This window comes from Pteronotus mesoamericanus, unplaced genomic scaffold (assembly GCF_021234165.1).
Source record: "Pteronotus mesoamericanus isolate MK-2021 breed Mesoamerican mustached bat unplaced genomic scaffold, CSHL_Meso_final contig_27, whole genome shotgun sequence".
Classification (NCBI taxonomy): Eukaryota; Metazoa; Chordata; class Mammalia; order Chiroptera; family Mormoopidae; genus Pteronotus; species Pteronotus mesoamericanus.
The window spans coordinates 26,632,311-26,649,108 of NW_026555115.1; the positions used below are offsets into that span (position 1 = coordinate 26,632,311).

The 16,798-nt window shown below is 36.9% G+C and overlaps 1 protein-coding gene across 1 annotated transcript in view; it reads left to right on the top strand.

The window, feature by feature from the left end:
- Positions 1-16,798, top strand: part of POLQ (DNA polymerase theta) — a 151,948-nt gene that overhangs the window by 83,778 nt on the left and 51,372 nt on the right. The window contains exons 16-19 of the mRNA XM_054575239.1: positions 1,491-4,603; positions 7,677-7,820; positions 8,797-8,993; positions 12,841-13,081. Of these exons, the coding sequence (XP_054431214.1) occupies positions 1,491-4,603; positions 7,677-7,820; positions 8,797-8,993; positions 12,841-13,081 (3,695 nt within the window). The remainder of the gene's footprint in view (positions 1-1,490; positions 4,604-7,676; positions 7,821-8,796; positions 8,994-12,840; positions 13,082-16,798) is intronic.

A 16,798-nucleotide genomic window follows, 5' to 3' on the forward strand; every position in this document is an offset into this window, starting at 1 on the left:
TTCTAGATTTGAGAAATACATCATTAGTATTTTAATGGGAATTGCATTGAATTTGTAGATCGCTTTGGGTAGTATAGACATTTTAATGATGCTAATTCTTCCAATCCATGAACATGGTATATGCTTCCACTTATTTGTATCTTTCTCAATTTTGTTCTTTAGTGTTCTATAGTTTTCTGAGTATAGGTCTTTTATCTTCTTGGTTAAATTTATTCCTAGGTATCTTATTTATTATTTTTGTTGCTGTAGTAAGTGATATTTTTATTTTAGTTTCTCTCTCTGATACTTCATTGTTGGTATATAAGAATGCAATCAATTTCTGACTATTGACTTTATATCTTGCTACTTTGCCAAATTAATTAGGTTGAGGAGTTTTTTGACAGATTATAGCATTTTCTCTGTACACTATCATGTTGTCTATGTATAATGATAGTTCTACTTCCTCCTTTCTGATTTAGACATCTTTTATTTCTTTTTCTTATCTAATCGCTGTAGCTAGAACTCCCAGTACTATGTTGCATAAAAGTGGAAAAGTGGGCACCCTTGTCTTGTTCCTCATCTTAAGGGAAATGCTTTTAGTTTTTTCCCATTGAGTATGATGTTGCGAGTAGGCTTTTTGTATATGACCTTTATTATGTTGAGGTGTGCTCCCTCTATTCCCACTTTGCTGAGTGTTTTTATCATAAATGGTTGCTAGATTTTGTCAAATGCTTTTTCAGCATCTGTTGATATGATTGTGTAATTTTTGTCTTTCATTTTGCTTATGTGATGTATTATGCTTATTGATTTGCAAATGTTATACCATCTTTGCATCCCTAGGATACATCCTACTTGATTGTGGTGTATGATGTTTACTGTGTTGCCAGGTCCAGATTTCCAATATTTTGTTGAGGGTTTTAGCATCTATGTTCATCAATGATGTTGGCTTATAGTTTTCTTTCTTGGCTGTGTCTTTATCTGGTTTTGGAATTAGGATAATACTGGTCTCATCAAAAGAGTTTGGGAGTCTTCCCTCTTCTTGAATTTTTTGGAATAGTTTACAGATAGGTGTCAGTTCTTCTTCAAATGTTTGGTAAAATTTGCCTGTGAAGCCATCCAGTCCAGGGCTGTAGTGTGCCAATATTTTGATTAGTACTTCAGTTTCACTGGTACAATGAAAATTTTATGATGCTCACTTTTTTTTAGGTTTTCCTTTGAAAAAATCTTAGTGAGGCTTTTCCTTATTATGCTATTTAAAAATTCCATCACTCATTCCTTCCTGGTGTTTTATGTTTGTACATAACTCTTATCATCAGTTGACATAGACTGTATTTTACTATCTGTTTGTTTTTTGATTTCCCCAACTAGAATGTAAGCTCTATGAAAGCAGGTTTTTTTCCCTCTTGTTTGGTGCTATTTATTCCATTCCTAGGATAGCTGATGCTTAACAAATATTTGTTGTATGAGTGAATGAATGCATTAATTTATTTCTTTTGCTCTGTCCTTCCTAGTGCCCGAAAGGCAGTGGATGAAGAAGAGGAAGCAGTTGAAGAACGTCGGAATATGCGAACTATTTGGGTGACTGGCAGAAGAGGTTTAACTGAAAGGGAAGCAGCAGTCCTAATAGTGGAAGAAGCCAAAATGATTCTACAGCAGGACTTAATTGAAATGGGAATCCAATGGAATCCACATTCCCTTTTAAATTCTGATACACACTCATTGACCAGCAGTGGATCAGTAAAGGATCATAAATTTATATATCAAACTAAGAGTTCTTGTGAAGGATTAACATCAAAGAAAAAAAGTAATACAATATTTAGTGATCCTTCTATTAAGGATTCACCAAATACAGTGCAAGATTTAGGTAAAAGTAGAGAGCATAAAAATTCCTTTTATTACCAGTTTCTGGATAAGAATCAAGAATATCAGATACATTCAATTCCCAGTGCAAGAAAATCAGCTTATTTGAATATAAGTAAAGAGAAGCTAGACACCTTTTTGAATGAAGGAAAAACAAAGACTAAGAAAGTTTTTCAGACTGTCTTATCTGAGAAAACAAAAAAAGGAACTTTGAATTTCAGTTCAGAAAAGATGAGTACAACCTTTCGATCTTGGAAACATAGAAAGCAGCTAGAACAACCCAGAGAGAGTAGCCTTGAGAAAGACACTGAGATGTGTAAAACTGATTTACAAAAACAGGCCAAGTCTAATCTTGTTCATTGTGAAGATTCATTTATCTTAGATGATAATAATACGGAATTTAGAAATCCAGGGCCATTTGTTAAAAACACAACTTTTTGTGCTGAGGGAAAGCATAACAAAGCATCATTCCCATCACAAACAGAACAAAGTTGTTCAAGCAACAAAACAATAACTAGTGATATTCTTGTGGAACATATTATCACCGGATCCCAGGATAAAAATGGGACTTGTCAAGCCACAAGTGTGACTAGTGAAAATGGAAGAGGATTAGCTGTTATTGAGTCAGAAAAAATAGACCAAGTGCTGATACAAAATGATTCAGAAAAACAGAATGTTTATGTTAAAAACCATGATACCCATCCAATTAACCAGCGCCCGGAGAAGCAGTCTGATAAACAGACAACCATTTATACCAAACAGAAACAAATGATAGAGGAGCAAATGCCTTGTGATACAGTCAGTAGTTATATGAACTCAGACTCAAATGCTATTATTATCAAAAGTAAAAGTGTAAAGTTTAATGCTGAGGGGAAAAAATCAAATAATCTTCAGGTATCTGGAGATAACATAAGCGGAACTGAGATATCCAGTAGAGTACTTGTACCAGCTGGAGCATTTGGTGAATCTGCAGGCCAGCAGGAGAATGTTCTAAATGCCTCTAGAATACAAGAAAAAACAGATGCTTCTGTAGCAAACAAAGCTAAAAATAATTGTGTTTCTGACTTAGGATTAGTTCCTTGTGATTTTGAAGATAGTTTCTACCTGGATACTCAATCTGAGATAATTATACAACAGATGGCAACTGAAAATTCCAAACAAGGAGCAAAGGATACCAGCCTGCCAACAGAGATGATGCAGAAGAGTCTAGACAAACAGGGCTCGAGCTCTTTTCAGAATGAGATTCACAGAATCTTCCCTGGTGAACAACATTCTTCAGGAGTGATAAATATAGATCATTTGGAACCAAAGACTACAGATACTAAGAAGCAAAGCACTGGTTCACATGGGGTTGATATCCTGACTCCAGAAAACCCACTTTTTTATTCTCCAATGTTATTGAGGGAAAATGGCTCTTGTTTTAAAGGGAATGAATTTTCTGTTACCGATTCCCAATTAAATAGTTTTCTTGAAGGTTATCAAACACAAGAAGCTATGAAACCAGTTATACCTCTGGTCCCTCAAAAGAGAACTCCCACTGATATAAAAGTAGAATGTCTGCCAGTTCCTGATACAAGTTGGAATTTGAGTAATAGTTTACTATTTGATAGTTTCAGTGAAGACTACCTAGTAAAAGAACAACTACCTTATGTAAAAGCAGAAGAACCCCTTTCTTCTGAAGTAATGTCAAGCCATTTCAGTGATTCTCTGTGTCTACAACCAGAGGGCCCAATTAAATCAAATATGGATGAGAATCAAGATAATCAACAGCAGTTGATTTGTTTCAGTGATGAGTCTATTTTATTTTCAGAAATGGACTCTGCTCAGATGGTTGAAGCTTTGGACAATGTAGATGTATTTCCTGTCCAAGATAAACATAATACTGCAGTGTCTTTTAGAGCATTGGAACTAAGTGATCCAGTTGGTAATGATTATCCCCAAAGAGATGTAACTGGAGGAGATGAAGAAGAAAAGCCTCAAAAATCCAAATTATCTGAGACAGGGCAAAATAGTTCATTCATATGGTCTGGAGCATCATTTGATTTAAGTCCAGGATTGCAAGAGATTTTAGATAAAGTATCCAGTCCTCTAGAAAGTGAAAAGCTAAAATTAATGACTATAAGCTTGTCTAGTTTGAAAGGAAAAAATACAAAATTAAATGACAAACAAGAAGTAGTTTCAAATTTGGAGCCAAATCAAGTACAGGGAATTTCATTCTCCCCTAATATTGAAGTAAAAAGCAACAATGAGGCACCAGAGAACAATGCTGTTCATGGTGAAACCCCATCCTTCTTGCCTTGTAAAGAAAGCTGTGTAGTTGATGATAATGGACCCATTCCTCCTACACCGATTCCAGCATCTGCTTCTAAGCTGTCGTTTCCAGATATTCTTGGAACACCCTCTGTAAAACTTCAGAAAACTAGTAGTGTTTTACAACTTGATGAAAGTTACTTATTTGGTTCACCATCAGATATTAAAAACCACGATTTAAGTCCAGAGAATAAAAATAACATAAAAGACAGTAGTCCTATTAGAGATACAAATTTTTCACTGCAGTTATCACAAGATGGATCACAGTTAACTCCAGCCTCATGCAGTGCAGAAAGCTTGGCCATAATTGATGTAGCAAGTGACCAAACTCTCTTTCAAACGTTCATTAAGGAGTGGCGGTGCAAAAAGCGATTTTCCATTGCGCTGGCTTGTGAAAAGATCTGTAATTTGACATCTTCTAAAAGTGCTACTATTGGTGGTAGGTTTAAGCAAGGTAAGAAATAAATTTTTTTCACATTTATATGTAAAATAGTAGACTGAGATGGGACTGTGACTTTTCAGTATTGGATATTATTAAATGTAATAAGTTTATTGAAAGTTTAATAAGTTTCTCTTATGTAGCTTAACATGTAGAACAGCCTTATTTTTCAGCACAGCTAGATTAATAATAGCTGCCCTCTGGTATAAGAGATGGTTGACCCCAGGACACATGGGTGGGAGAGCTGAGCACTGAGACCAAGGGCTCAAGCTGGGGGACTGAAAAAATGCAGACCACCAAGGCACTACTCTTTCCTCTGGCTCTGACCCACCCTTGTATACCTGGATACAAGTATAAGGAGGATAAGCCTGTGTCTGCCTCCTTACAAGGCCAGAGGTCTAATCTAATCGGCCTTTCTACTGCAGCTCCCAAGTCTAGGTGACCTATCAGAAGTTCCAAGTCAGTGTTATTTCTTGGAACATTGACATAGTGGTCAAACTTTTTGCTGCTGGGACCACCACAGGTGGTGTGGCTTGTTCAGGGGCATGTATTGGAACAGTGTTTGGCAGCTTGATCATTGGGGTGCCCATCTCAAATAACAGCTCTTTCTCCTATACCATCTGGGCTGTGCCCTCTCTGAGGCTATGGGGCTCTTCTTTTTGGTGGTTGCATTCCTTATCCTCTTCTCTTTGTGAGCCTTCATGGAGGCCCCAGCAACTTCAACTTCAGGCCATGCCTCGTGCTAGTACATGCTGAGCTTTACCATTAAATACAACATCTTGTCGTGGCTGGTGTGGATCAGTTGGTTGGATCATCTTCCTGTCAGCTGTAATGCTGCAGGTTTAATTGCCAGGATCATGTGCATATAAGAGGCAACCAATCAATGTTTCTCTTCCTCTATCTCTCTTTCCCGCCTGTCCCCCCGACCCCCAAATCAATAGGCATATCCTTGGGTGAAGTTAAAAACAACTTTTTCTTAAAAAAATTGCATGTGTATACATAATACAATATATATTATATGTTATATAGTATATAGAAATATTAGAATATCATTGTAAAAGTTAAGATATATATTTTGAATATAGATCACTTTTATCGTATCTTGATGATATATATAACATGATGGGTTTTTTTTATCATCAGTGCTCATGATTTTCTATTAAATTATAGTCTCCTTATTCATTTATATAATCAAAAAAGTACATAGCAGACATGCACTGTATTTTTCACCATGTACATTAGCGACATTTTCCAATACTTATCTCAAGTACAATTTGTACTTCTGCTGATAGTCATGAATCCTTCACTGAACAGTTGACCCCAGAGCCTCACTGAGCTCTTCCAGGCTTTGGGAGTATTGAACTGTTTGGTCAGATAACTCCATGTATATTTCCGTCTTACTTCATGAAAGTAAGGGTCCTGTATCATGGGGAATAGCTATATTCAGCTTGATAGCCTGTTGTGGAAATCAAACATTTGATCAGATTTCTCAAATCTCTGTATTTATGAATGAGTTTGTCCATAAAATTTTGAGTACTTGCCGATCTTCGATTCACAGAGCACATGTGCTAATGACAAGGTTTTATTTGTCAGTGTTGACTAGTACATTCCATTTTTCATTCAACACATAAGATTGAGCATATTTTTTGTGCTAGAGGTTAAAAGGATAAAAATATTTATTGAAGTTTAACAAGTATGAGCCATTTATTTTCCAGGTATTGGGGATATTATTGTAAATAAAACAGATTGGTTTTTGACCTATGTCTTTGTAAGATTGGAGATGCATTATTTTATTTTATTAAAAAAATTTTTATTGTTATTTAAATACAGTTGTCCCCATCCCTGCCCCCGCCATTTCTCTCCCTTGTCCTGTCCACACCCTCCACATTCAATCCTCCCCCCAACCCATTGTCCTTGTCCATGGGTCCTTTATACATGTTCCTTGACTTGACCCTTCCCCTTCTTTCCACCCTTGTACCCTTCCCCTCTCCCCTCTGGTCACTGCCAGTTTGTTCTTTATTTCCATGTCTCTGATTCTGTTTTGATCCCTTGTTTGTTTTCTTGATTAGGTTCTATTTATAGGTGAGATAATACGGTATTTGTCTTTTACCGCCTGGCTTATTTCACTTAGCATAATACTCTCTAGTTCCATCCATGCTGTTGTGAAGGGTAGGAGTTCTTTCTTTCTTTCTGCTGCGTGGTATTCCATTGTGTAAATGTACCACAGCCTTTGGATTCACTAATTTCCTGATGGACACTTAGGCTGTTTCCAGCACTTGGCTATCGTAAATAACACTGCTATGAACATTGGGGTGCATAGGTTCTTTTGAATTGGTGTTTCCAGATTTTTAGGGTATAACCCCAGTAGTAGAACTGCTGGGTCAAAAGGCAGTTCCATTTTTAATTTTCAGAGGAAATTCCACACTGCTTTCCACAGTGGCTGCACCAGTCTGCATTCCCACCAACAGTGTACTAGGGTTCCCTTTTTCCCACAACCTCGCCAGCACTTGTTGTTTGTTGATTTGTTTATGATGGCCATTCTGACTGGTATGAAATGGTATCTCACTGTGGTTTTAATTTGCATCTCTCTGATGGCTAGTGATGTTGAAGAGATGCATTATTTTAAGAAAAAATGTTGGCTGAAAATAGGAAATCAGACCCAATTCTTCACTAAGAAGTAAAACCCTTGATTTATATGGAGTTTCTTAGTGTTAAAAATTGCTGAGTTCTCTAGAGAATTTTTGTAGCTTACAAGTGGTCTTTATTTCTTTTTGAGTTATAGAAATTAAAAATGTAGTTTTAAAAAAATTCAGTTAATACTCATTTTAGTCATTATTATAGATATATTTTAAGAAATCTTTGGTAGATTTTTCATAGTGATAGTTATCTTAATAATAACTTAATAACTTCACAGTAAGCTTGGGAAGATTTTTATATATACCTAAAATGACTATCCAAAGACTGCTTTAGGAACCTGGAAATTTTACCTGTCAAATAGTTTTTAAAAAAATTATTATCATTGTTTTAATGTTCAGTTTAATGGTGTTATTTTTAGAGATTTTAACTATTTCACTTTTGATTTACTTAGTTAGCTCACCTCAGGAAACTCCTATTAGAAATGACGGATTGCCTGTTAAAGGTTGTGATAACATCTTGATGATTGGTCTGGCAGTGTGCTGGGGCGGAAGAGACGCCTATTATATTTCATTGCAGAGGGAACAAAAGCATTCTGGTATGTAATCACCAGTTGGCAAATTCATCATATAATTTTAATGTAACCTTTCTGAGGTAGTGACTTCTTTGTTAACAATTACCTGATATTTACCACGAATTTACTTTTAGAATTAAAGAAATTTTTGATAGTGGCTATAGTGTGAACATTACTTCATATAGTAACTATAATGACTATTTTAAGAAATACCACCCTTATTCCCCTCAGCTTGTCACATGGAAGTAGCTACTGACACTATGTTTTCTTCTTGGGGGTAGTAGAGCATTAGGGACTCTGATCCTCTTGAGGGTTTGTTTTTGAAGATTGGATCATAGCAGCTTCTTTTCAGACTTCTTTCCTCCTTTTGACTGGGTCTGGAGCTCACCTAGAGGCAGTAACCAGCAAGACATCTACAGCAGTTGATTCACACAGCTTAGGAGAAGTCTTTGGAATTGAAAAGATATGATCTAGAAATACCTTGTGATTATGGTTGTTGGATACCTTGCTGATTGATAAGGAAACTCTTTAAAGGATGCCATATAATGTTTGTTCCTGAGTTAGCATGAAATATTTTCAATTGTCATGCAGTAAAACATGTTAGAGTGAGTAGTTACTTGAACTTTTTTTTAAGATATGACATTATATATTCCTACTAAATTTCCCCTTAAAAGGAGTTCCTTTAAAATTCATTTTAAAGTGCCTTTTTTGCCTTTAATTCCTCATTCTCAGAAATATAAATTTATTTTTTAAAACCTTGATATTTAGAATTTTCTTCCAACCCCCCAAAATAGAGCATTATAAATCACCTAATTCAAACCATAATTTTTGGATTATGAGGCACTTTATATACGTAGCCAACACGACCTCAATGAGGTCATGCTGGATTATTGGTTACATGGAACTAGACTTTGAGTTTCTTTCAGTCTTTGCATTATAGATTGCTGTTTCATGTGAATGCATGTGATTTTTACCTTAAGACTTTTTTTTTTCTTTTAAGAAATTAGTGCCAGTTTGGTCCCACCTTCTCTGGATCCAAACCTGACTGTGAAAGACAGATTGTGGTACCTTCAATCCTGCTTTCCAAAGGAACCTGATAAAGAACGTACTGTTATCACCTATGACTTCATCCAGAGCTATAAAATTCTTCTTCTGTCTTGTGGTATCTCCCTGGAACAAAGTTATGAAGATCCTAAGGTTCTATATCTGTCTTAATTTTTACATACTTAATTTTTTTTAATGTTTAGGGTTAATTTTTAAATGACTTGGTGTTTATTTACCTCCAACCATGCAGCTTTAGTTTTATGGAGTAGTTACTTCTTTCCTGAGTAACCTCATCCGCTTAGAACACAGTATTATGCACCAAGTGCCTCAGTGTAGCTAAAAACAGAGATGTCACAAATGCCAAGCACTAAAGTTCCTATCTTTCCTCAGAAATATTTAAAATTTTAATTTTAGTTGTATGTTCTAAGTTTTCTGTCTTACAGTATATTAGAAATGAAAGGAGAACCCTCAGATTTAGATATATGATAACAGGATGTTTCAAATATCCCTGAGAATAGAGGCAGGAAATAGAAGTATGCAGCTGTGAGATGCCCAGAGGAATAGCAGCTAGAGGTCATTTAGCATGGGGAGAAATCACCTTACTAGCCCCTTGAGAACTTCCCTATTTGGAGCAAAGTATGGTACACTTTTCATAATGATGAGTCTGTGTTTTTAAGGAAAGGGCAACTTATGTTATTGTAATATATACTTAACACTATGATGCATTTTTGGAAGATATTTATTTACCATATCATAGCCCTCAAAGGGATATCTTTTCATGGATTATTAATTTTGAGTTGAGATATGATACTACAGCATATCCTCAAATAATGTCTATTGTTCAACATTGTAGGAACTTAACTCATGTTTATATTGATTAGCCTATGGTAATATTAGTTTTGTTATGGTCATTTTGCTTAAAGTTGCAGAACCTATGGATGACATTAAGTGAGCACTAATTGTACTTGGTTGTAATTAATATAATCAATAATACAATAATTTTTAGTTTCTTAGTTTCTTTAGCTTTTATGGCAAAAGTTTTCAAAGGCAGTGTCAGGAAAACTAAAGGTACTATCATTTTATATACTACAAGCCAGGCTCAGTTTATGTGTGATAAATGCTATGTAGTTCCTTAATTTTTTTATTGAATTTATTTGGGTGACATGGGGTAATAAAATTATATAGGTTTCAAGTGTACAATTCTGTAATATATCATCTGTATGGTATTGTGTGTTCATCACCCAAAGTCGAGTTTCCTTTTGTCATCATTTATTCCCCTGCCTTTACCTTCTTCTGCTTTCCTCCATCCCCCCAAATACCATGTAGTTTCTAAACTGACCCCTATTGGACCCCTATATAAAAGGTTGTCACGTAATTTCTTTTTTATCCTCACCCGAGGATATGGTTATTTGATTTTAGAGAGAGGAAGGAAGACTGAGAGAGAGAGAGAGAGAGAGAGAAACATCAATGTGAGAGAGAAATATTGATTGGTTGCCTCCCGTATGTGCCCCGACTAGGGATCAAACCAGCAACCTAGGTATTTGCCCTGACCTGGAATCAAACCTGCAGCCTTTTGGTGTATGAGATGATGCTCCAACCAACAGAGTCACCTGGACAGGGTGGTTGTCACATAATTTTCATTTTACAGAATCCAAAATGAGAATATGGGTAATATGAGCTTATTAAAACTATAGTAGTATCACATATTTATATAGAATTTTTGCATAAACTACTTGAAATATTCCATAATTGTGTTGTAAATCAAAACACTTGATGTAAGAAGATAAACTGTTATTTACAAAATCTTACTTTTATAAGAAACATTTGCCAACTTTTATAATACCTCCTGAAAGGGTTTTGATCACCAATTTCTAATATGGTGGGGGTAGGTATTCCATACCTCCAACAATTCTTTTGATAGCAGCTGAGTGTTCTGCAATTCCACTCAGTTATGATACAAGTTAAGGGCTTAGTCCTGCAAGGTCCTCTGCCACCCCCTCACACCCCTGCCACAAGCCCAGGCTGTTATCTGTGCTTCTGACGGACAGTCTATATCAGAGGTTCCCACCTCCTTTGGTTTGATTAATTTGCTAGAGAAGCTCAAAGAACTCAGGAAATCAGTTTACTTACTAGATTATCAATTTATTACAAAGGATATTAAAGGATACAAATCAACAGCCAGGTGAAGAGATACATAGGTGCAGTATGTGGGAAGGGACCAGGAGCTCCCATGCCCTCTCAACATCCCTATGTGTTCACCAACCCCAAAGTTCTCCAAACCCTCTCCTTTTATGTTTTTAAGGAGGATTCATTACATAGGCATGATCGAATAAATTACAGGCCAGCGTTGGCTGGTGTGGCGCAGTGGATTGAGTACTGGCCTGTGAATCGAAAAGTTGCTGATTTGATTCCCAGTCAGGGCACATGCCTGGGTTAAGGGCTAGGTCCCTGGTTGAGTGTGTTTTAGGCAACCAACTGATGCTTCTCTCCCTCCTATTCTCCCTCCCTTCCCCTTTCTCTATGAAGTAAATAAATAAAATCTTTAAAAAAAGGTATTGCCCATTGGTCAATTTATTTTACAGCCCCTTCCTCCATCCTTAGGCAACTTAGGGGCATTCCAAAAGTCACCTTATTAATACAACAAAAGTGGGAAAGGATTGAGGGAGGGACGTAAGGGAGGGGGACAGGGGAAAGTGGTGGCGAGAAGGTGGAGACAAATGTATTCGAACAATAAAAAAAAATAAGTAAGTAAATAAATAAATATAAATAAATTTTTAAAAAAGACACTTTTACATTTCTTGCCATTGAGGAAATTCCAAGGATAGTGGAAGCTCTGTGCTAGACACAGGGACTGGGGACAAAGATGGTATTTATATTTTTTATTATAATTCACAATATTTCACCCCCCTATAAAACTATATCCCTAATCTACAAAAGAAGTAACTGAGCCATATAGTAATTGTCAGAATTATGAATAGGGCTTAGATTTCCTTATTCTAAATCCAGTTTTGATTTGCTAGGTCTAGTCTCATTGGGAAGCTAAAGATAGCAATGAAATGACCTGTTGGATGATCCAGGTAATAGGCCCTCATCCTGAGGGGAAAGCCAGAGGCTTTCTAAAACTCTGGATATGAATTTAATGATAAAACATTTATGTCTCACTTCTTCTGATGTTGAAAGAATTAAACAAACCTGAAACTATGTAGGCCCATCTTTATCATAGTAGCTTAGCCACTGTTAGCCTTAGTGGAGAAGAACCCATCTGCATTTTCAGAAACATGGTTTCAGTTAGCTGAGAGGTACTGTTTTTTTTCTTCTGATTATAAATGTTACAATTAAATTTATTTGGGTGACATTGGTTAATAAGATTATATAGGTTTCAAGTGTAGATTTCTGTGATACATGATCAGTATATTGCATTGTGTGCCCACCACCCAAAGTCAAACCATCTTCGATAACCATATATTTGGCCCCCTTTATCCTTTATACCCACTTCCCACTGGTAAACACCATACTGTTGTCTGTGTGTATGTTTCAGTTTTATATCTCACTTATGAGTGAAATCATATGGTTCTTAGCTTTTTCTGACTGACTTATTTCACTTAGCATAATATTTTCAAAGTCCGTTCATGTTGTTGCAAATGGCAGTATTTCATCTTATGGCTTAGTAGTATTCCATAGTCTATGTGTACCCCATCTTCTTTATCCACTAGTCTATTAAAGGTTGTTCCCAAGAGGCCCTTGGTTTTAAGCCTACTGCAGAACTAGGTCAGCAGGAACATTGCAGTAATGGAAAAGTTTTACATTTTCCTTCTTTGAAGGTTGATGCTCTTTTTGGTACCAAAAATGAGTCCTGGTACAATTATACTTCTCTTCTCATAGGAAGACCACTGAAAAGTATTAAGTGAAAATGAGCTTTCTTTTTCCCCTGTTTTACCTAAGGATGCAGAAATGTCTTTGAAAAAAAATCAAGAAAACATACTGACTGCTATCCTTTCAGGTGGCGTGCTGGTTATTAGATCCAGATTCTAAGGAGCCGACTCTTCACAGCATAGTTACCAGTTTTCTTCCTGATGAGCTTTCACTCCTGGAAGGGATAGAGACTGGCCAAGGAATTCAAAGCCTGGGACTGAATGTCAACACTGAGCATTCTGGGCGATACAGAGCATCTGTAGAGTCCATTCTCATCTTTAACTCAATGAACCAACTCAATTCTTTGTTGAAGAAGGAAAACCTTTATGGTAAAGCAAAGTTTTTGACATTTTTATACTGCTAAGACTGGTGATAGTTATATAGTTAGCCACTTTTTAAAAAGTATATTTTATTGATTATGCTATTACAGTTGTCCCATTTTGTTTCTCCCCTTTATTCCCCTCCACCCTGCACCCCACCCCCCTGCACCAGCATTCTCCCCCTTAGTTCATGTCCACTGGTCAGACATAAATTCTTTGGCTTCTCCATTTCCTATACTATTCTTAACCTCCCCCTGTCTATTTTGTACCTACCAATTATGCTTCTTATTCTTGTACCTTTTCCTCCATCCTTCCCTCTCCACCTCCCCACTGATAACCTTGCATGTGATCTCCATTTATGTGATTCTGTTCATGTTCTAGTTGTTTGCTTAGTTTGTTTTTGTTTTTAGGTTCAGTTGTGAGTTTGTTGTCATTTTACTGTTCATAGTTTTGATCTTCTTTTTCTTAGATAAGTCCCTTTAACATTTCATATAATAAGGGCTTGGTGATGATGAACTCCTTTAACTTGACCTAATCTGGGAAGCACTTCATCTGCCCTTCCATTCTAAATGATAGCTTTGCTAGAGAGAGTAATCTTGGATGTAGGTCCTTGTCTTTCCTGACTTTGAATACTTCTCGCCAGCCAGCCCCTTCTTGCCTGCAACTTTTTTCTTTGGAGAAGTCAGCTGACAGTCTTATGGGCACTCCTTTGTAGGTAACTGTCTCCTTTTGCTGCTTTTAAGTTTCCCTCCTTATCTTTAACCTTGGGTAATATAATTATCATGTGCCTTGATGTGTGCTTCCTTGGGTCCAACTTCTTTGGGACTCTCTGAGCTTCCTGGACTTCCTGGAAGTCTGTTTCCTTTGCCAGATAGGGGAAGTTCTCCTTCATAATTTTTTCAAATAAATTTTCAATTTCTTGCTCTTCTCCTTCTCCTTCTGGCTCCCTTATGATTTGGATATTGGAATGTTTAAAGTAGTCCCAGAGGTTCCTAAGCTTCTCCTCATTTTTTTGAAATCTTGATTCTTCGTTCTGTTCTGGTTGAATGTTTATTTCTTCCTTCTGTTCCAAATCATTGATTTGAGTCCCGGTTTCCTACCATTTACTGTTGGTTCCCTGTATATTTTTCTTCATTTCTCTTTGTATAGCCTTCCCTTTTTCCTCTTTTGTGACCATACTACGCCATTTTTGTGAGCATCCTTATTACCAGTGATTTAAACTGTGCATCTAATAGGTAGACTCTCTTCATCACGTAGTTTGATTTTTGGAATTTTGATCTGTTCTTTAATTTGGGCCACATTTCTTTGTCTCAGTGTGCCTGTTATGTTGGAAGGGGCGAAATTTTAAGTGTTTGCCAGGGCAGGGCAGCCCATGTTGCTGAGTTGTGATGCTGTATGTGGGGGAGGGGCTGACAGGGAACAATGCCACTTGCTTGGCTCTCAGCAGGCTTTCAGTTAGTTCCCCCACTACCCACAAGCAAATTGGGCCCTTCTGGTGCTGATTCCTGGGTGGGTGGGTTTGTGTACGTTCAAGGACCCCATGGGTCTCTCCAAGGAACACTCCTATGAAGCTGGGAGTTTCTCCCACTGCTGCATCCCCAGCAGTTTTTACCTCCAGAGGTTTTAAGGCTTTCTTTTCCCACACTGGAACCCTGGATTGGGTGGTCTCTCTCTTCCTGAGCTTTTTCTCCCAGTTTATTCACGCACAAATGTGGGACTGCCAGTCCACCAGCCACCACCTTGCTGCGTGTCCTTATCACCCTGGCTGCCCATTCCCGCCCCTCCTACTGGTCTGGATGAATGTTTCTTCTATAACTCCTTGGTTGTCAGACTGCCAAACAGTTCGATAGTCCAGCAGTTCTGGTTATTTTTTGTTTTCAAATTTGTTCTTGTCCTTCTTTTGGTTGTGCGAGGAGGCAAAGTATATCTACCGACCCCTTCATCTTGGCCAGAAGTCTATTTAGCCACTTTTTATTATAAGAGAGTAATTTACATTTTTTACACAAAACATATTGTTGGATTGTCTATTACAGGGGTCAACATTTCTGTTAAAGGCCAAATAGTAAATATTTTTGGTTTTGCAAACCAAACACTCTCAAATACAAATATTCCACTCTCATCATATCACAAAAGCAACCATAGGACTATAAAAATGAGAGTTCCAATAAAACTTTATTTATAGAAACAGGCATCTACCCCTAGTTCAGCCATAATTTGCCAACCTCAGGCTCTACTGTAGTGAAGAGAATTAGTGATGGTATATTCATTTATGGCTTTTTAAATATATATTTTAGTTTTTTATCATTGTTCAATTATAGTTGTTCCCATTTTCTCCCTCACACTCTCCCCCTCATTCATTGCTTTTATATTTGAACTTTATCAAATGATTTTTATTCACACTTAGAACATATATTTCATAGATTTGGTTTTTAGTCTGATGGTCCACATTGAGTACCTTGACTTCACAGATCATAATATATGCTTATGGCAGAAAGGATGAAGTGGAACAAAGTTGGCTTCATTGTGAGAAGTTATAAACCATTAATTGATTGTCTGATGAATATTAAATACTAGAAACAGCAGACTAATGAATTCACACAGACCAGGATTTGCTTCTGGGTTGTGTCACCTCCCAGTGAGAGGCCTTGGGCAAGCTGCCGAAGCTCTCTAAGTGTGGTTCTTATAACATTGTTATGAATATTAAATGAGAAAGAACTCCGTGCAGTGTCTGCCACAGAACTGACTTTCATTTTTGTGTTAGTTTATTATTATTTTTACTGCTAACACAAGCTCTCTGTGCTGATAGTGATATTCTCTTCAGTATCATTGGGTAGAATAACACAATGACCAGACTGACTTGCCTAAGTGATGTTAATTAGAAGCTCTGGAACAGGCACTACAGTGTTTCAAACTCAGCTTCTCTAAACCAATGTAGGCAGGCCAGGGAATGGGAGTATGTGTCACACACCCCACAGGACTGCTTCTGCATTCATGGACAATGATGCTGAATGAACACACCTCTCTCTCCCTCTGTCTGCCTAGCCTGCCTCTAGATGACGTGTCAGGCAAAGGCTGTGTAGTTCCCAGACACCAATATTTGATGGTGGTGCTATGGATCATTCTATAACTTTTTATAGGCATTTCTTGCCCTTTATCAGTATTATAAGCTTTCATTGTCTTTGGAAGGAGACTGCCCACTACTTAAATGAAGTTTTTCACCTGCAAAAAAAGGAAGACTGTGGTTTTTCTTTCCAGAAATGTACAAGCAACCCTCCAGATTGGTTTTTTTTTTTTTAACTTTTACAGTTTCAATGTGCCTTGAAAGCTTTTTATTTTTCCCCTACAGATTTTCAAAAGTTGGTGACTAGGAGTTAAATGCATTCTTGTACAATGTTAGGTCATTTTTATTCAAAAATTCCAGAGAATTGAAGTACAATGAGATAAGGGAAATTTTGGACAGAATGTGGACAGCTGTCAAATTTTGTTTAGACATAATTATTTCAGGATGTGTGTGTTTATTTTCATGGACCTTCAGAATCTTCATCTTTTTCTCTTCTCATCTCTTGCCTATTGGGTGGGTATGTTCTGGCAGCTGATTTTTTCCTGGGAGAGAGTTGATTTTTGTTAGAGTATGGACAGATGTTTCTTTTTTCAATGTGTCAAGGACAAAGTATCCTGTTCTTGTCAGTCACATGGATCAACTAGGTCCTTTTTAGAAGGGTTTAA